Below are 20990 nucleotides of genomic sequence, written 5' to 3' on the forward strand. Positions count from 1 at the left end.
TTGCTTCGTTTTTCGCACTGCGGTTTTACACGTTACAACACATCTACGGGAATACCGCCACAGTCTGTAATCATAGGTTGCACCGATACGGCAATATGAAAGTCAATAGGTTATCGACCGAATGTGTTATTGACTGGATAGGTTGCTGCCTATCTGAGAAGTCTCCCATTACGACAACAAACGCCCATGGCTTTGCTCTCCCGCCGTTGACAGAGGCCGGTCTGTGCGTCTCAGACGTCTATATTATTGGCCGTCTGCGGTTCCGTTCGGCCGACGTATCGGAGCATTAGCATACCGCTGAGGGCGCGGCGAATGTGCGGCTCGCGGGCCAGGTATGGTCGGCAGGGCAGGCCCGCGGTCTGCCCGCTGACTGAGCCGTGGTGCCGACGGCCTGTCGGGAGCGACGGGGAGGATGGGTGGGATGATAGGGCACCGAGAGCGGGGTAGTGGACAGACGGGGAGCCGGGACGAAACTTCAGGACCGTCAGAACTGTTTGGAGTGAACGGGGAGTGTGATGGTTCGGAGGACTCAGCGGGATGAAAGCGCATTTGTTGGACCTTGCAGGGACACCCGAGTGTCAGGGAGTTGATTGATAACCCGGTGTGTTGATGAGTTGACTGATGCAACGGTAAGACCTTGGAACGATATCGGATCTCGCGAGCTATCAACACTAGGGCGGCATTGGAGTGTCGTCTGCTCAGAAATGGTTGCGGTACCGACATGCGTTGTTGGGGTACGCGGCTCCATTATCCACCTGTTGAACTTCGATTGGTGTTTATAGTCTTGTGGTTGCCTTGTTGCCTGAAGGGAGCCGTCCGGTGCAGGCCATAGCGGCGCAGCAGACACCCGTCTGCTGATACTTGACAGGACGACCCAGCCCTGCTGACGGGACAGTCCTGTGAGTGTGGTCGTCTATGTATCTGATGACACTGGAGGCCGCGGTCGTTCGAACGACCTTCACCGGTGCAGTGCGGCTCTGTCAGTGACGCAGCTAATGCGCGACGGAATGTCTGCATACGTGCCAAAAACGACAGATAACGTCGGAATGTGTCGGTGAGCAAAGCTTCGTGAACAGCGAGTAATTTGCCTTGTATGGGCCCATGTGCTATTGAATATTTCGTGAGCAGAATGCAGTAATAAGCGCACGATTATTTGGTTGCTCGGGACTAATCTAGTCAACGATGTAGTTCGTTGTAAAATTACAGTTGTTTTCCTCATTTTCTCATTGTCCTAAAGTCGCTTTTCATCATGCATGCACTGTTGACATGCAGTTAGTAATGTATGTATCCTATTATCATGACCTTGGCAGTTGTCTCTTGTCTCAATGAGAATGGCATTTCCTACTTTGTTTTCCTGTTAACTACCTGTCCAGCGTTGATGGCTCGTCTTCCGTCCATTTCTGATGTAACTCGTAGCATGAATGATGACTACCGAATGCGAGTTGGATTGATGGGAGGCGATGAACAAACAATAAACAAAAGCAGCAGGGCGGGCAGTGAAGGACGGCTCAGGCAGTTCCAGGACCTGATTGATCTACCGCTGTTCTGCGCTCATTCTGTGACTGACGACGCTACCAGTGGTGGGCCCAATGTCGATGGCCTTTCCGGCGCCGATAACTTTTGTGACAACGCTGAGATAAACAGATGCCAGTGTGGTGGATCGATGCCGTTTGACCTCACTGCTGATGAATGGAAACGTGGTTCGATTGGTTTACAATGCGGGCAAAGAATGGCCAGCAATTTTGTGTCGCGGCTTACCGACTCCAACTGATAATAGCAGCAGCGTTGTAGGAGTCGCTGTCACTTTTGACCTCGCGGTTCTTTACGCGTTTTACCTCTTTCCTACCAAAGGCTTGTTTATGAATTGACGTGAATTTAACATTCTTTTCGCAGGCTGTGCAGTTTCTAGCCCCCAATCATCCCTTTCCGATGCCTGGGGCCGTATTTAACTTCACCACTTTCTTTCCACAGAGATCGTCGACGGCAACCTGAAGATGACGCTGGGCATGATCTGGACCATCATCCTGCGGTTCGCCATCCAAGACATCTCTGTGGAGGAGATGACCGCCAAGGAGGGCCTGCTGCTCTGGTGTCAGCGCAAGACGGCGCCCTACAAGAACGTGAACGTGCAGAACTTCCACACCAGCTTCAAGGACGGTCTGGCGTTCTGCGCGCTCATCCACCGGCACCGGCCCGACCTCATCGACTACAACAAACTCTCCAAGGTAGGGATGGGATGGGGAGTGGGGGGTGACCCGACCTCATCGACTACAACAAACTCTCCAAGGTGAGGGGTGGGGGGTGGAAGGGCTAGGGACTGACCCGACCTCATTGACTGCAGCAAACTCTCCAAGGTGAGGGTTGTTGGTGACGAACTCTCCAACGTAAGGGATAAGGGTACTGAGTGGTTAAAGAGGAAGGTCTAGTTTTGAGGGAGGTCGGAATTGGAGTCTTTGGAATGGTAGGGTTCCATTCGTGATTTACGAGTATAAATACAGCTTTTTTTAAATTGATTCTCGCAACGTCTGTTTTTTTTTTTTAGCAACCTTATTGCGACATCGCTGCCGTGCTGTACTGGATGTATGAATTTGTTCCAGTTGATAAACCGTGAGGTTAGCTGGGCAGTTTCTCTCCACCCAGGAGTGTTAAAGGGACCATCCCACCTTAACATTAGTTTTGAGTTGAGATAGCCAAGTTTGCGGCCAGGCTCAGAAACCACCATTTATCCTGGTCGCAACCCCCGCAGCTTTATGGTGTTCAAGAAATTTCTTCCCTTTACTTGCAGGGTGGGACCAGCTTAGTCCCTATCTCTTAACCATTAGCGGCTTTTGGATGACGTCAGCAGTCATTTCAACGCCCGCCATTCCTTGAACCCGAGTTTTGCTGACCTTGAGCTCCCTTTTTTATCAACGTGAAATCCGTCGTCGGCGCTGAGAAAGCCTATTGCTTTTCATTTTAATTTGAATATTAGAAGATACCCACCACTGGAACTTGGACTGATATTATACCAAGGCCGAAGATGATCAAGCTGCCTGCTATATCTGGAGCTTGGTGTTCAACTTCAACATGGAATAAAAAACAAAATATCAAAGCAAACTGGATATGGTACTGCAAGTTAAAGTCCAAAGAAATTTGAAGAGCTGGCAATTGACATTAATTCTTTTCCTGCAAGGTTTCCATATGGAGATCACAGTCACACCATGAAGAAATATTTTTGATGTTAACAGTTGAAAGGGGATTTATCTTCCAGTTTTGACGAAAGACGCTGCTGACTGTCTTTGGAAAAGGATGTCGGCATGAGGTGCAATTGTGCTTGTGAAGTGGTTATAACTGGTCTTTTCACAGTATTAAATTAAATGTGCCATTGCAGCCAAGTGTGTTATCATGTAAGGTAAAATCAAAACTACAATGTTGGTTTTACGAGCATTGAGAAGGCTGGTAGGTAACACCTGCCTGTGCTCGTAAATCATGCTGCCAGAGTATTCTAAATTAATTTTATCATACACCATTGTTGTCCAGAATGGTTGCACTATTGTTTGGTATCATATTATTCCATGTAAATATGGTAGTGTATTTGTAAAGTCCGACCAACATGTTACCAGATTTGAAGCTGTTACGTTACCTAAGTACCTGTTTTTTACTGGCGTGGTGAATGTCACCTGGATTTTGTTTTGAGGTGCAGACCTAGTAACTCTGACTACATGGGTTTGAAGCTATTATCTATTCTGTTTTTACTGGCCTGGTGAATGGCGACTGATGTTGTCCGTGGATGGCACTGAAACAAATTTTGAGTGTTTTGTACAGTGTTTTAATACAATGCTGAGGGCTGAAAGTTGTCTTGTTTAGAGTGGTGAAAGTTCAGGATATGCCAGCCACCATGGTGGGTCAGAGTTAAATGTGTTGCAGTCAGTTCGGCTTCGACAAGCACACGGATGGGCATACGCATCAAGACCTGCTCTGCCATACTTTCAGCCAATTTTACCTAGGTAAGTCTTTTCTTTTTTTCTGCCAAAAGCTATGACATTGTGAATTTCAGCACTGTGGCCTGTGTGTAGCTTTCAGGAAAGCAATTCTAAATAAAGCTCTGATAAAGTGCAAAATCAGCAATGCAGCCCTCTATTACATTTTCTACAACATCTTACTTGTTCCTTGCATGGAGAGAAAAATGCAATGTTATGAATTCGTTTATTCACATAATTTGACAAGCATGCAGTTACCTGCTACTATCACTGCACAAAACAGAGCAGAAAACATCAGTTGATCAAACACAAGACATAACAGAAGTTTACAACATAGGGCTGCCGAACCTCTTCCTCCCACCACAGTTGATGCCATTTCCTAGCCTGGCTTGATGTGAGCACTGAATAGCTGCTTTGTCTAATTACAGCTCACTACCATTCAACTTAAACTACTCTCTTTAAAGTAAGAGTGAGAGCGTTCAGTGTTCATAGCAGCTCGACAGACGACAGACAACAAACATCTTGACAAACCAACCAGTATTTGATTTGGCTAATGATTTATGTGCTTGTTGTATCATGGCCAAACTACTTTAACAGCAATAATCCCTGTTTCATCTTGATCTTGCTTTTATTTCCATTTGAACTCAGATCTTGAAACAATCATCTGAAGTTTTTGATAGTTTGGATTCTTGGCTTGATTTAGCAGATCAGCTGTGAACCTTGACTTTGAAATCACATAAATGTCATGGTACCCGAACGAATCCTCGCATGACATTTCTTCGTAGCACAATTTTTCGTCCGCATTTCTTCGTCTACAAATCTTCGTCGGTGCATTTATTTGTCCCTCAATGCTTACTCTTGCATATATTTGCGTTGAAGAAGAAATGCGAGCCGATTTTCATATACCCTGGTGCGATACAAAGTAATGCGATAGGTACGAATAAATGCCCTGACGAAGATTTGCAGACGAAGAATTGCGATACGAAGAAATGCCATAAGAATTGTCCTGGAATCCTTTATTGGCCATCATATATTGACCTTGATAAGATAAACGCATCATTCGCGCAATATTTGTCGCACTTTGATACCAAACTATTGCTTCCAAATGCCGACGTAAAGAAAACCTTTATGTGACGTCATAGAAACAGCGGATTTCCCAAAAAGTAAACAAAAATAAAAGTCTTATATCTCGAAAACGGGTGAATATTTTCCGGTAAAATTTGGTAGATGTTCATTTTCGCTCTTTGTGATTCACGCTACATCACTTTTATGCCAATTCATTAACTTTTTTGAAGGTGGGAGGGTCCCTTTAATCTGGTCTCTATGTCGGGCTTCGTTACAGGACAACCCGATGGAGAACCTGATGACCGCCTTCGACGTGGCCGAGAAGCACCTCGACATCCCTAAGATGCTGGACCCGGAAGGTGACTACCGCCCCCCCCCCCCCCCCGGGAACTGTTACCCTCGTGAAGGTGTCACTATGTCGTCGGCCTTTGGCACTCAGCATTGTGTGCGGCTCCCGAGGAAGTCCTAGTGACGACGAAGTGTTGCCTTCCGTGGACGTGCTTTTATTCATTTAGCATTTGGAACTTGAGGCACCATTGGGGATCTATCTCCACTTGGGCGTTTGTGGTCTTAGACACGTGACTGTCTATTGCACACTCACTGCCACTTGTCATTTGCACCTGTCTGTTTGCATTTCTCCCGGATCACCCGGGTCGCTGTGAAGCTGTTGGCTGATTGGTTTGGTTGGTATCCAGGGACTCCCCTGCGGCGGGGCCGGGGCCGGGTGCCCGTGGTGGACCGTGGGGGTGGGTCCGCCCTCTGCGTCCCCTCCCTCCGCTCCCGACTGAGACAGCCCGGCTGACGGTCCCACTGTCGCCGCCCGCCAGACCTTATCAACACGCCCAAACCCGACGAACGGGCCATCATGACCTACGTCTCCTGCTACTATCACGCCTTCCAGGGCGCTCAGCAGGTAACGCCATCTGTGGTCGGACCAACACACTAATAGTGCCGCGCCCGGCCGCGAGTCCGCCGCGCTCCGGCTGGCCCCCTCCCCTGGAGAGTTCTTATGGGGAGTTCACCCGGGGACTCCTCGTGGCCGCAGACCGGGCCGAGCTTTTCTCTAACGTCCCTCGGAACAGACACAAGGCTGTTTGCGACCGGATTGAGCGTTTTGCCTTGCTGGTGCTGTGTTGTGGTGTGTCCGTTTGTTTGTGTGTTTGTTTGTCTTGTTTGTTTGTTTTCGTTTTAGTGCCTGACTGCCGGCGTTTTGAAACGTGAAGACGCGGTACTTTGTTTTGGTTGTTTTATCTGTTTGTGTAGCATTTTTTCTGAAAGTTCATTCACGTGATTCTCTGATCCCTTCTCTTCCATAGCACTCCATGTAAAATTGAAAGCTCTTCCAAACGTTTCACTTGTGTGTAAAGACCTGGTTTCACTTTCAAATGATTGACTTTTCATCGCCCATTCATTCCCGGCTTATCACCACATCCGTCCATTCAACCGATCATCTCTTAGCATGGTTTTCTAATGCATCACCTGTACATTTAAATCCCACGAAGCCACTCTCTGAGCGGCATGGCACTGCACGTCGCTCCGCCGGAGCCCGACTGACCGCTCCGGACCAGCATGGTGTGCCGTGTGCCCGCGCGCAGCGCCGCCCTGGCGGCGACCGTGTGAACTAACCGTCCGCCGCTCCGCCGCGCCCCTGTATTGCAGATATCAATAACGAGCCTGTTCCTGACGAGCGCGCTGTCATGACCTACGTGTCTTCGTACTACCACCGCTTCGCCGGAGCGCAGAAGGTAACGGCGCACCGCGCAGCGGGACTGGAGGATCGGGAACGGACTGCGCCGTAGTGCGGCGGGCTGGGTGGATTATATGACGCGAACGGGACGAATTAGGCTAGATTTGGAGGCGACGAATTAGGCTAGGCCATGCTAGGCAAAATAAAGCTCCGCTTGTAAGCGCGACGTGCTCTGCGTAGTAAACTATGACTCAGGACTCCGCATAAGCTTAGAAAAAAAAAACTTCATGACTGGCACAAAACGGTACCAACGCTGATAGCTATGTGTTCCCTGACCACTGACCTGCGTAATTGTGACGTTCTTCGGCCAGCCATCCATCCCGATGCCTTCCCGTGATCCTATCAAAGTTATCATACTCCCGCTCCGCCGCCTCCCACCCCTGTCCCGCCCGTTCCACTGTTCCGAGAAGTAGTTCGTGCCTCTCCGGGCCTGGTTCTGCATACAATACCCGACCCTCTGCCGTTTCCTGTGCAGCTGCTGTCGGGGCGGGGAGGAAGATTATGACCGTGACGGATTCCGGGGCACGAGAGGGGTGGGGAGGTTATACCGGCTACCAGTGAAACGGATACAATGGGTTGTGCCGGGCAGGGGAGGCGGGTTTAGTACCGGGTGGTTCAGAGAGGTCATATGGGTCCCGACAACAGTGAAATGGCGCACTGGGGTCAAATGTAAAACAGAGACCATCGCGCTCGAGAAACCCGGAGGTTCCCGACTTTTGAGGCTAGGCGTTGAAAGCCATGGAGTGATTTTGTTGGTAAATAAGCTATGAATAATGAGAAAATGAAGTTCGCTCTGTAAAACAAGCTAAACTTGTATCGGTCGTAATAATTAGTAAGGAGTGAATTCGCTGTAGGTAGACGTATCCTGTGATGACTGGTTGTATACTTTGTCGGCTTTATACAAGCGTGTTTATTTCTACGGTATGTTATAAAGTGTATCGTCCATTCTCTGACTTTGCCCCTGAACCGGCAGGCGGAGACGGCTTCGAACCGCATCTGCAAGGTGCTCAAGGTGAACCAGGACAACGAACGACTTATGGAGGAGTATGAACGACTGGCGACCGACGTGAGTTCCCACCGTTTCGTGACGTCATTTCGCGCAGAACAGAATTTGTGGCGTCTGGGGACTGGTGAGCTTATTTGTGTGCAGGGATGCAGCCGAAATAATCACAGCAGTTACCTGCTTTGACCCGGGCACCACATAATTATACTCCTGAGCTGAATGTTCCAATTTTCTTCTGGCCCACTGAGAAGCCTACGAAGGTAAACTGCTGGAATTATTTGCTTTTTTTGTTCAGTAGCTACTCATGCTATAAAATATATATTGTATAGATTACAATAAAAGCTATATTTCTACAATATTTGCTCGATAGTTGACCTGAGCGCCAATCGTCATTTGGTTACCTATGTCCGTCTGTTTCCGTCACTGAGCTTGAGACACTGTTCCACAGCTGCTGGAGTGGCTCCGCCGCCCGTGCCCGCCCCTCCAGGTGCCTGTCTGTGTCTGTATACCCCGCTGATCCGCTCCCTCCATACCCTTACATCTGCTGGAGTGGCTCCGCCGGCCCTGCCCGCCCCTCCAGGTGCCTGTCTGTGTCTGTATACCCCGCTGATCCGCTCCCTCCGTCTCCTTGCAGTTGCTGGAGTGGATCCGCCGCCCCTGCCCGCCCCTCCAGGTGCCTGTCTGTGTCTGTATACCCCGCTGATCCGCTCCCTCCGTCTCCTTGCAGTTGCTGGAGTGGATCCGCCGCCCCTGCCCGCCCCTCCAGGTGCCTGTCTGTGTCTGTATACCCCGCTGATCCGCTCCCTCCGTCCCCTTACAGTTGCTGGAGTGGATCCGCCGCACGCTGCCATGGCTCGAGTCGCGTCAGACCGACAACTCGCTGGCTGGCGTGCAGAAGAAGCTCGACGAGTACCGCAACTACCGGCGCAAGCACAAGCCGCCCCGTGTCGAACAGAAGGCCAAGTTGGAGACCAACTTCAACACGCTGCAGACCAAGCTGCGTCTCTCCAATCGGCCCGCCTACCTGCCCACCGAGGGCAAAACTGTCGGCGTGAGTGGGGAGGGGAGAGGTCCTACCTGCCCACCGAGGGCAAAACCGTCGGCGTGAGTTAGGGGAGGGGTCCTACCTGCCCACCGAGGGCAAAACGGGGGGTGAGGATGGCCGCCTACCTGCCCACCGAGGGCAAAACGGGGGGTGAGGATGGCCGCCTACCTGCCCACCGAGGGCAAAACGGGGGGTGAGGATGGCCGCCTACGTACCCACCGAGGGCAAAACCGTCGGCGTGAGGGGAGAGGGGGGATGAGTGATTGTATCGGGGGAGGGAGGATTGATGATGGTACCATGGGAAAGGAATGTTGAGAGCACTGGGGAAGGAGAAAAAGAGGCTGTCGGCTGTCATGTCATAAGTTATTCACAATTCTTTGTCTGCTTATTAGTTAACGTGCCAATTTCGACTCTTGAATTGATACTCTTGATAGCGGTGTCAACAAGAACATGTATCAATATCAGCCACGCACGGGCGTTTTTTTATCGCGCATCGTTATGAACTATCACATTACTATCAACACGCATTTGCGTCATATCGCTCATTGTCGTATCGAACCTGCAGTCGTGCCTGACGGTTTCGTCTGAGGGAAGTGGTCCTCGCCTACATTGTCCTGCTGTTTCGCCGTGCTGCCGGGACCCTGTCACACCTCCAACCGCTAATGCCGTCCGGTGTGTTCCAGGACGTGGCTAACGCCTGGAAGCGCCTAGAGGGCTCCGAGAAGACGTTCGAGGAGTGGCTGCTCACCGAGGTGATGAGGTGAGCTTAGCGGCCGTGGAGAGACGCCAGAGGAAGAAGCAAAGGGTCGCCAGGGTGAAGTGTGAACGGATGGGTGGTGTAGATCTGGCGATCTTAACCCTCGCCGGCACAGGCCATTTTGAGTCCTTCGACGGCACAAGGGGGGGGGGTTGGTACGACCCCCCCCCCTCGCGTTTGGCCCCTGATCGAGCTAGAGCTTCGCGGAAAAAACGAGCGTGTTGCCCGTCACGAGAGGAAGCCGATGATACCCAATTTTAAGGTCCTAGGTCATCGGGTGACCTTCCAGGTCAGGTCAATGACCCGAAAACCGGGAAAATCGGGACCTGTTAGAAAGTCGTAAAGTGTGGCTGCTATGTGGTTTTCTGGGGTGCTGATCACGAATATCGTGTTAGTTTTGATCAGAGATGATGTCTTGAAGCATTTAGACCAGGTCGGGTCAGGTCAGGTCAGGTCAACCGGTAGGGGTTGTGACGGGTATTCGTAATACGTGTCAACCGCCTCGGACAGCTTCGTAACATGTTACGAAGGCACCAAAACTACTTCGTAAATGTTCAAATGGTTGCTAAATTCGAATTCAGCTCCAAAAACTAGCCTAGAAACATGTAAAACTCGAAAAAGTGAAACGAGGTCACCCGAGGTCACCAAAGGTCAATGACCTGACCTGACCTTCAGGTGACCTTGACACCCACCCTAATGCATGGGAGCAACATCAAATCACATGTTTGAACGTTTGAAACCACGTAAAGCTTGCAAACGCGCGGCTAATGCGAGCCGACATGCGCCGAACCGCGATTTCGGCCAAACATGGTCACAGAAAAGAGGTCACAGGTCAAAGGTCATTGGGGTCAGGGTCATGAAATTTTCAGGGTAGATGTAAAATTGATCAATGCGAGGGTACTGAAAGTTTCGTCGCGAACGGCCGCTTTTTACGCGAGTTATTCGCGAAAAACCTTAGGGGGGGTTGCATCAACCCCCCCCCCCCCCCTGTGCCGGCGAGGGTTAAAGGTGTGTTAACTTCGGAGGTGGCTTTGCCCAGCGTTGGTGTCCGAGCGTCAGCCTCGGGAGGTATGTCGATATGCCTATACCGAGTAACGCTGGTGATCCGATATCCTTCCCAAAGTCGTGTTTTACCTGTCTGTAGTGATGTGTGCACTTTACCAGTTTTCATTCTTCACCTAGTGTTATTCAAAGATAACTTTACCGTAACTCGACCCTATCGCTTAACCCATTTACAATCAACTCCCATCAGATGACGCTTCGTTCGTTTTCTTTTCTACTCGATACCCCCTCCCGTCCTACCTCGTCCCATCCTGACCGGTACTGTCCTACCCAGTGGTGCTCTCCCGGCCGATCCTGATCTGACCCGTGTCTCCTGATCCTTCCTGCACACCCTGCTCCTGGTTCCTGGCGGTCCAGACTGCAGCGGACGGATCTGAGGAGCGGCCTGACCGACCGACGAAGGTACTGTCTGCCCTGTCCCCAGTACTCACCTCCCCACACACACCTTTCTGCACATCCTCGTCCCCACACAACCCCGTCCTGACCCCATCTGTGGGCGGGTGGTGACCGTTTGGTCGATAGGCGCTCTTAGTCGTGGACTGGGACACCTGTGTGTTGGCGGTCGTACGAGTGTTTACCCGAGTATTGGGCGTGACGCTTGTGTTGAGAGTAGTGAGATTGCGTTCTGCTCGGTGAAAAACGTGTGGATGGTGAATGATTGGTGGTCAAGCGTGTATTAAACGGTATTATTGTAGGAAGAATGTGGTGCAAGGGTATTTCCGGGTCGGTGTAATCCTGATTTCCAAGTATGCGGCGTAAAAAGTATGCACTTTTAAAGAGCTTATTCTTAAGGTCAGTCAGGATAAGCGGCAGAATCGGTATACTTTTCTGATTTGTGGTCCTGTTCTGGTATTATATGAGCTCACTGTCGTGGTTTCCGGACTATTTATCCTATTTCGATATCATTCTTTTGTGTGATGACTTGCTCGAACGTCCTATTGTCCAGAATTCGTTGTTGTATTTCCTTTGTCATTGAGTAGTATTTCAGGCCAGCAGCACCATTCTGTTTGTAACTATCTGACGCCCTTCCGCCCGCCGTCTGACCCCAGGCTGGAGAGAATAGACCATCTGGCCAAGAAGTTCAACCACAAGTCTGACATCCACGAGGAATGGACTCGCGGCAAGGAGGAGATGCTCCAGAGCCAGGACTTCCGCAACTGCAAGCTCAACGACCTCAAGGTAACGGTGGTGAACGGTGTCGAGCGCAGGTTACGGGTTAATGGCAGACTCAGTGACGGACTCGGTATTCAGACAGGCACAAATGCGATAAATCTATTAGTGATGTCAATTTCAGAAAACATATGTCCAATGTCCGTCCAATGTCCAATACTTACGTCGACTGTCCGTCCAAAAATATCCAAGCCAGCCATTTGTCCAAAGATGTCCGACATCTACGCAATAGTTTACACTCAACACCGTTATTTAATTTGCTTTTATTGTATCATTACCAGCTCAAAAGTGGTAATCATATCGAAAGCTGAGCTTAGTAATAGCCAATCAATGTTAAACACGATTACTTTATGAAAATGTTGGGGTGTAGCAAGCGATTGTCCAAAGCTGTCCAAAGCCTGCTGTCATTGTCCAACCGAATTCCGAATTGGACATTGGACAAAATCGGAATTCCAAAGATTCAAGTTCCGATTGACACCACTAGAATCTATGTTCTATAATATTTTGTGTACCTAAGCAGATCGCATAGCACCCGATTGCGCTGCATGACAGGGGAAAAAGCCCTACGTTTTCTAGTTTTCATGCTTTTGTTCTTTCTGAGAACTTCATACTGCACCATATTAGACCCCCTTGTCTCAACGGTATACTACTGCGTCTACAATGCCCCCATGTCTCTCCTCCGTCGCTTTACCGCTCTCTTTCTTGTCTCACGCCCCCGTCTTCCTCTGTCAGGCTCTGAAGAAGAAGCACGAGGCGTTCGAGTCGGACCTGGCCGCCCACCAGGAGCGTGTCGAGCAGATCGCCGCCATCGCGCAGGAGCTCAACACGCTCGACTACCACGACGCGGCCACCATTAACGCGCGCTGCCAGCGCATCTGCGACCAGTGGGACCGACTGGGAGCGTTCACCACCCAGCGGCGCACCCAGCTGGACGAGACCGAGCGGCTGCTCGAGAAACTCGACCAGCTCCACCTCGAGTTCGCCAAGCGCGCAGCGGTGAGACCTCGGGGAGAAGAGAGGGGTGAGGGATTGAGGAGCGAAGAGCACTGGAAGGGGCAGAAAGGAATTGAGCAGGCGTCCCATTTGTTTTGCTGGTTTTCTTCTGACTCGGAACCGAAACAATTCTCGGCCGTCATTTATTGTTGGGTTCGTCCTGTTAATTCTGCTGTGTGTTTGCGAAGTTTCCCGGTCATTCAATACTGATATTATATCGTTGTGCATTGTTTATCAGCGTCTCTTCGGGGACGTTGACATGGATCAGGACGGCAGGAAGCGTCGGGTCAGGACGGTAGAGACGCTGGCCCCGCTCTGTCCCTGCCCCTTGTATGATGCGCCTGTGGTGTCGATCCCTCCCTGACCGACCCCGCTTTCCCACCGCTCCCCAGCCGTTCAACAACTGGCTGGATGGCGCCCGCGAGGACCTGGTGGATATGTTCATCGTGCACACTATGGAGGAGATCCAGGGCCTGATCGAGGCGCACGAGCAGTTCAAGGCGACCCTCGGCGAGGCCGATAAGGAGTACAACTCTGTGGTCAACCTGGTCAAGGAGGTGGAGATGCTGGCGCGCCAGTACCAGATTCCCGGAGGACTAGAGAACCCCTACACCAGCCTGACGGCCAACGTGAGTCACTGGGGTAGGGAGGGACGACTAGGGAGACTCTAAACCAGCGCCCACTCCCAGCTTCCGCTACTAAAGGGACACTTGAAGACTTGTCAGAGAGATGGGGCGGATTGTGAATGTTCTCTCGGATACGGCAGAGTGAGTATCTCGCCATCAAAGGCTGTGTCTTTGGTTGTGTCTTTGAGAGTCGTTTTTCTAATTGTCTTGCATTTATGATCTGTAATGACTTCTCAGTTTATGCATGCGAGAGATACGCAAAAAACGCACTTCGTTGTAAGTTTTCATTGGCTCTTTAACCCGCGCCGTGCTGGGGGGGGGGCGTTTTTACGCCCCCCCCCCCTCAGGTTTTTCGCGAATATCTCAAAAACGGCGGCGCGCAGCGCCGCCGTTTTTGGTACACGTGTTCCTACATCATTTCCGCACATGTTGTGAAAATTTCAGACCTAGGCCGTTCAAGGTCAGGTCACCAGGTCACGTCAAGTGACCTTACCTCAGAAAAAGTTCAAAGGCTCGCTATAGCTACACCGACTGAACGATCACTTTGAAACTTTCAGCGATTGATATGAGTAACAGTATGTATAAAATGTATATCTCGGATTTTTGATATCTGTGACCTAAGGTCAGGTCAATTTTGCGACCTCTCCATTATAAGTCAATGGGAGAAAATTGAAATGCGCCTCTTTTGGACGAATATCGTTCAAAACGCTCTCAAACATCGGTTCATAGGTAAACATGACACACTGAATAGGAAAAATGCACCTGTGACCCCTCTGTGTGCCCCTGAGGTCATCTCAGGTCATGAACGGTCGCCAGCAGTTTTTTGGCTATAACTTTTGATAGAGACGTGCTAGAGCGGTGAAAACACGTCAGATGTGTTCAGCTCGACGATACGGATCGACTGATATGCAACATGACCCTTTTCGGTCAGGTCATGACCTTGACCTGAGGTCAAATTTTCAAAATGACCTTTCAAGGTCAACAAATAGTTCATTCGACGCGTCTCGACGAGAGGAACACGATGCTGGCAAAAGTAATGTCATGGCGCTTATGAGTCAAAAGTTATTGACGAAAAAACGTTTTTCGTAAAAACGGCTATTTTTGGAGTTTTTGCCCTCTGGAGGCTAAACCGTTGACCTGAGGTCAAATCTGAGAACATTACTCAGAAAGGTCTGTAAAAGGGCTATCGAATGCGCTTTTCCGCGGCGCTGTAGCTCTATCGGTTCCCGAGATAGCCGTTGGCAGTTTCCAAAATGTTGAAATAGTCAACATTTTACCTTTGGTGACCTCTGGTGACCTGACCTTTGACCTGACCCAAAAAATGACCGAAGTGTTTTCGTCCTTATTTTTGACGCTCTTTCGATTGCCGCTTACCGCGTGTCGCTACGTGGCCCAGGAGCCGAGTTAGACGGGGGGGCGTGAAAACGCCCCCCCCCCCCCAGCACTCGGCGGAAAGTTCAGGCCACCAGCACGGCGCGGGTTAACCCGCGCCGGGCCGGTGCTCTGGGATTCCGCGCCGGGCCGGGGGGGGGTGTCTGAACACCCCCCCCCCTTCTAACTCGGCTCCCGGGCCACGTAGCGACACGAGGTAAGCGGCAATCGAAAGAACGTCCAAAATAAGGACGAAAACACTTCGGTCATTTTTTGGGTCAGGTCAAAGGTCAGGTCACCAGAGGTCACCAAAGGTCAAATGTCCACTATTTCAACATTTTGGAAACTGCCAACGGCTATCTCGGGAACCGATAGAGCTACAGCACCGCAGAAAAGCGCATTCGATAGCCCTTTTACAGACCTTTCTGAGTAATGTTCTCAGATTTGACCTCAGGTCAACGGTTTAGCCTCCAGAGGGCAAAAACTCCAAAAATAGCCGGATTTACGAAAAACGTTTGTCGGCAATTACTTTTGACTCAAAAGAGCCACGACATTACTTTTGCCACCATCGTGTTCCTCTCGTCGAGACGCGTCGAATGAACTATAATTTGACCTTGAAAGGTCAACTTGAAAATTTGACCTCAGGTCAAGGTCATGACCTGACCGGAAAAGGTCATGTTGCATATCAGTCGATCCGCAACGTCGAGCCGAACACATCTAAGGCGTTTTCAGCGCTCTAGCACGTCTCTATCAGAAGTTATTAGCGAAAAACTGTTAGATTCTGTTCGTGACCTGAGATGACCTCGGGGACATAACGAGGGGTCACAGTTGCCATTTTCCGGTTCAGTGTGTCCATTTTACCTACATCTCGATGTTTGAGAGTGTCTAGAATAGCGTTCGTGCAAAACAGACGCTTTTCAATTTTCTCCCGTTGACTTATAATGGAGAGGTCGCAAAATTGACCTGACCTTAGGTCACCGATATCAAAATTCCGAGATATACATTTTGTAGATAATGTTGCTCTAATCAATCGCTGAAAGTTTCAAGGCAATCGATCAATCGGTGTAGCTATGACGAGCATTCTTATTTTTTCTGAGGTGAGGTCACTTGGTGTGACCTGGTGACCTGACCTAAGGTGACCTGGGTCTGAAATTTTCACAACATGTGCGGAAAAGATGCAAGAACAGGTGTGCCAAAAACGGCGGCGCTCCGCGCCGCCGTTTTTGAGATATCTGCGAAAAACCGCAGGGGGGTGTTCAAACACCCCCCCCCCCGGCCCGGCGCGGGTTAACGTGCTTCACGGCGTAAATGATGTTGCCTTTTAAAGCCACATCCTCCCGCACACGTCATGTGCTACTTGACCTGTTACCCGTCCGCGCCCCACGTCGGTGCAGTGTGTTGATCCCTGCCCTCCCACGCGCCATACCACAGGTCTGACCCAGGTGCTGATCTACGCCTCTCGCTCGCCCTCCGTTTACAGGTGCTGACCTCTGTCCTCTCCCTCCCTCAGGTACTGACCCAGAAGTGGTCGGATGTGCGCCAGTCGCTGGTCCCTCAGCGCGACCAGACGCTCCAGAACGAGATGCGTCGCCAGCAGAACAACGAGGCGCTGCGGCGCCAGTTCGCCGAGAAGGCCAACCAGGTCGGGCCGTGGATCGAGCAACAGATGGCCGCTGTGGCCGCCATCGGCATGGGCGGCACCGGCGCGCTCGAGGACCAGCTCATCAAGCTGAAAAACTACGAGCAGGCCGTGTACGCGTACAAGCCGCAGATCGACGAGCTGGAGCGTATCCACCAGTCGATCCAGGAGGGGATGATCTTCGAGAACCGCTACACGCACTACACGATGGAGGCGCTGCGCATTGGCTGGGAGCACCTGCTGACATCCATCAACAGGTGGGGACTGTGGGACAGAGGAGGGGAGCTGTGAGTGGGGTGGGGGAGAGGGAGGGAGGAGAGGGTTGGTAGAGGGCTGGAGATGAGCATTGAGCGTGGTGGATTAATCTGAGCTGGAACTAGCGAAGAGTGATGAATGATGCGTGATAGTCGTGGTGGTATGTTGTGCTGTGAGAAATGACTCGTGTTGAAAGCATATCTGGGTATCTTGTCTGATTTTCCAGCATCACAGTCCATCAGTTTGGAAATGTGGGTTGGGAATAACCTGATTACTTTTTACGATGTTGGCGATAATAGAAAGAGTGCATTAGTGCTGTCATCTTTCCTTTCTCACGGATGGATGCCCAGTCGACCGTCGGCCGCACGCCCGCACCCATCCCCACTCTGCCTTCCTCACACACCCCTCACCATCTCTGCTCTCTCCCTTAGAAACATCAACGAGGTTGAGAACCAGATCCTGACGCGCGACAGCAAGGGCATCAGCCAGGAGCAGCTCAATGAGTACCGCGCCTCGTTCAACCACTTCGACAAGACGCGCACGGGCCGCCTCAACTGGGACGAATTCAAGAGCTGCCTCATCTCTGTGGGCTACAGTCTGGGCAAGGACCGCCAGGGCGACCTGGACTTCCAGCGCATCCTGGCTGTGGTGGACCCCAACAACACGCATCAGGTGCCGTTCGACGCCTTCCTCGACTTCATGACGAGAGAGTCGACAGACATGGACACCGCCGAACAGGTGAGAAATGGAGGGACGGAAGGAGAGAGGGAGGGATAAAGCTCCAGAGAGCGGCGAGAAAGGAGACGACTAAGATGAAAGTGGAATCTAGGCGATAGGTTCCAGTAGCCACGAACGACGAATTACAGCGATTGGATGAATGATTGTGATACATGTTGAAGGAAGATGGACGAAGACGTGTATCTATTTTTCCTATATGATGCTAGTTTTTATCTGAAGAGCTAGGATCAAGTTGCTCCGCTCTTCTTAGCTGCACCCATTGTCCTGCCCACTTTCCTCCCCATTTGAGGAGCTGAGCTGACTGAGAGGTTAATTTTCGTGTCTTATGCTGTGTTGCTCGCCACAGCCGGACTGGCCATCTACGTTCCGCCCCCCTCCCCGTGTTGGACCGCACTGACCCCTCGCCGCCCGCCCACAGGTGATAGACTCGTTCCGCATCCTGGCCGCCGACAAGCCGTACATCCTGCCGGAGGAGCTGCGCCGTGAGCTGCCGCCCGACCAGGCCGAGTACTGCATCCAGAGGATGGCGCCCTACGCGGGACCCAACGCGGCGCCCGGCGCCCTCGACTACCTGTCCTTCTCGACGGCGCTCTACGGCGAGTCGGACCTGTAGGCGGCCGCGGCGCCCGCGGAGACGACCCACCCACACACAGAGGCCAAGGAGCCCAGTGCCAGTGAGCGCGCGCGCCGCGCGGGGGGCGCGCGTCCGTCGGCTGGCCGCAGCGCGATGGGGTAAGACCGGCCACCGCCGCCGCCAACACCGGCGGCCGGCGAGCGGGCCCGCTCGACGCCGAAAACACCCGGCGAGCAGCTGTGTCTTGCCTTAGTTCATCGTATCAATACGTCTAGTCTTTGTTGATTGGTCAATGTGTACATTGGATGTTTTGTAAATAACTCGAGATAATCCGGGCCCGGTGTGTCGGCGGCACGCCGCGGTGGGCCGCCCGGCGGCCGCGCCGCGCCGCGAGGGGCTGCCGGCGGCGCAGTGCCGTCCGCTCAGCCGGCAGGGGCCGCCCGGAGGGGCCCAGTCGCGCGCGCGCGCGCGCCCGGCCGGCCGGCGCCCGCCGCCGCCGCCGACGCCCGCGCCCTCCACCCGAGTTGTGTTGCCTCCTCCAGTCTTCTACACCTGCCGGCGGCCCAGGGAGCCGGGTGCCCCGGCCCCGGCGGCGCCCCCGGCCCGGCGCCCCGGACACCGGGCGGCGCCGCCGGCCGGCCCGGCTGCGCCCCAGATTCGGCCTCGGCGGCCGCTGCCAGCCCGTGCTATGCTCGGTGGATCGGTGCATGCACGCGCGAGAGAGGGATAGAAAGACAAAGTGTGTGACTGAGAGACTTGTGAGCCGCGGCTGCCGGTGGCCAATACATTTTTATCGAGTCTGAAATCGCGTGTTGAGCTGTATCCGCGAAATGCGAAATGAGAGGACACGTCTTCTAGCTAGCACACCACGACGGAGATGTTTCGCATTCCCCACGAGCCAGACAGTCGCAAATTTCTGCCGGTCAGAAAACACTCCAGTTCAAAGTTGAAAATATATATTTTATCTGCCATACAGTCAACACCACGTGGAAAACGAATCGGTACCGCCCATACTATCACTCTGTTCAGTCCCCGTGGTGCCTATTTTTGATGCGGCCAGTTTCTTCGCATGTTCTCTTTTACCGTGATTCGCGCGATTTACATTCGGTTTGGTGGACATGAAGGAAGACGCAATGTCCATTACACCGTCCGTCCGCAGTGGGTCTGCCGGGCTGGGCTGGGGTGGGCTCGAGCGACCTGGGGCGGCTCGAACCGGGCTCTCACCACCAGCCCGCTGGTGAGTCTGTCACTCTCCCAGCCGAGCCGCTGGGACGGACACCGGCCTGTCTGAAAACGACAGATGCTGCTGACCGGACTCAGGTAGACGGTACTTGGTCTGAATTACGTTACGAAATACGAAACACGAAATACGAAACGTAAAATTATTTTCTTTAGCTGGAGCACCACGGGGCCTGAAAATGGGATTATATATCACAATAATCAAAGCTCAAATGTCTGCTGACAAGCGTTGCGGATTACGTTTTCCACACAGGCAAACATTGCGATTTCTGCGCCCTTTGAGACACAAACACTGCTAGTACATATCGTAGCGGCCACAGACGAGCGCCGTTATCATTGCAATATCCACAAACACTGCTAATGCCGCGAGATACGGAGACGAGCACAGAGAGCATTGCGCCCCCATGCACTGCCGGTAGCAAGTATGCAGTCGCATACAAGCTGACAGCGAACATAGCTAGCGATTTTTCGCAAACACTGCGATTGTTGTTACGTCCATAAACACTGCGAGCAATAGGCCTTTTGTGGGCAAACACAATGCGTATAGCGACATCTGCAGACGGTCGCTACATCCACAAACACTGCGCATAGAGTCAAACATTGCGGTTGCCAGAGTCGCCCCACGAACATCGTGAAACTCTGCAGCGGACGACTGGACTTGACACGCGCCAACCATTGGCACGTGAATATTAGACACACACTGAGCAGCACGAGCGCACGAGTGAACTCACGTCAGGCTGGCCCGGCACCGAGCCTGCGGTCTCCTGACCGACAGGAGGCTGACACAGAGGTCACCTGACCGATGGGACTCCGACCCAGAGGTCGCCCGACCTTCGGTATTAGGCGAGATGATGACCTCAGGGCCATAGAGGACTCCACACATGGCAGGGGCATATCAGTAGCAGCTGCCGCTGAGAGACTCGGCGAAAGAGTTAGAGTTTGGTGGTCATTCCGAAACTCTTTTACAGAAGTGCGTTACATAAGTGCGTTGAAAGAACAGAAAGCAACGATTAAGCCGATAGATACGACTAGTCATTTCAATAGCAATAGGTATAGGTCATTCCATGGTAACACGGTAAGTTCGATTAAATATAACATACGAGGATTAAAATGAGAAGTGCCAGTTACTGCCAATTGCCATTGAGCCATCAGGACTTTGGTAAGTACGAACTAAAGAGCACAGTAATGCGATATGGCCGTGAAGTTTTAGTACTCATACATAACGTCTGCCCGTCATAGCTTGAATGCTTAGTCTACATCGCCACCTCAAAATAATGAGAAAAGAAACAGCCACTCACAATGAAATGAAAATTACAACACATTTATGAATATGCAAGCACCACCAATGTGGTTATTTATCACAATACTCGTCTGCGTTACGCTACGGATAATCCCTTTGGAGCTCGGCTACATACGGTTGAGCCATCACTTCAGCTATCATCGGGCCTTCTGCCCTGGGTCCATTGATCAACGCAGCATCGTCTCAGCGATCTAGCCGCCACAATTCATTCAGGTCAGACAGACTGGCTTGCTCAAATGCCGATTCATGGCCTGCAACGGGAAGAACGAGTAGGTACGGCCGTCTTCTCTGCGTCTAATCTTCGACAACAATTGAAAAAGTTATTAGGAATGGCGTAACAAGGCGACCACCCTACACCCTGCTCCCGTTGTGCGGAGTGACGCCGGGCGGTGGGGTCCGGCGAGACTCACAGCGCAGCAGCTGCCGGTACGCCTGTCGGTACTCCAA

The 20990-nt window shown here is 51.9% G+C and overlaps 1 protein-coding gene across 2 annotated transcripts in view; it reads left to right on the top strand.

The window, feature by feature from the left end:
* LOC122370032 (alpha-actinin, sarcomeric) overlaps nucleotides 1-18809 on the top strand; it is a 59672-nt gene extending 40863 nt beyond the window's left edge. Inside the window, exons 3-14 of one of the 2 annotated variants that reach the window (XM_043345271.1) lie at nucleotides 1972-2225; nucleotides 5302-5383; nucleotides 5852-5937; nucleotides 7745-7837; nucleotides 8595-8825; nucleotides 9503-9579; nucleotides 11688-11817; nucleotides 12541-12804; nucleotides 13194-13430; nucleotides 16309-16694; nucleotides 17124-17430; nucleotides 17849-18809. In XM_043345271.1, coding sequence (XP_043201206.1) covers nucleotides 1972-2225; nucleotides 5302-5383; nucleotides 5852-5937; nucleotides 7745-7837; nucleotides 8595-8825; nucleotides 9503-9579; nucleotides 11688-11817; nucleotides 12541-12804; nucleotides 13194-13430; nucleotides 16309-16694; nucleotides 17124-17430; nucleotides 17849-18043 — 2342 coding nt within the window. In that variant the 3' untranslated portion in view covers nucleotides 18044-18809. Of the gene's footprint in view, nucleotides 1-1971; nucleotides 2226-5301; nucleotides 5384-5851; nucleotides 5938-6683; nucleotides 6770-7744; nucleotides 7838-8594; nucleotides 8826-9502; nucleotides 9580-11687; nucleotides 11818-12540; nucleotides 12805-13193; nucleotides 13431-16308; nucleotides 16695-17123; nucleotides 17431-17848 lie in introns of both variants that reach the window. The other variant, XM_043345272.1, reaches the window with a different exon arrangement.
* Nucleotides 18810-20990: the final 2181 nt, after the last annotated feature.

Source organism: Amphibalanus amphitrite, unplaced genomic scaffold, assembly GCF_019059575.1.
Source record: "Amphibalanus amphitrite isolate SeventyFive unplaced genomic scaffold, NRLGWU_Aamphi_draft 001092F_arrow, whole genome shotgun sequence".
NCBI classification, from domain to species: Eukaryota; Metazoa; Arthropoda; class Thecostraca; order Balanomorpha; family Balanidae; genus Amphibalanus; species Amphibalanus amphitrite.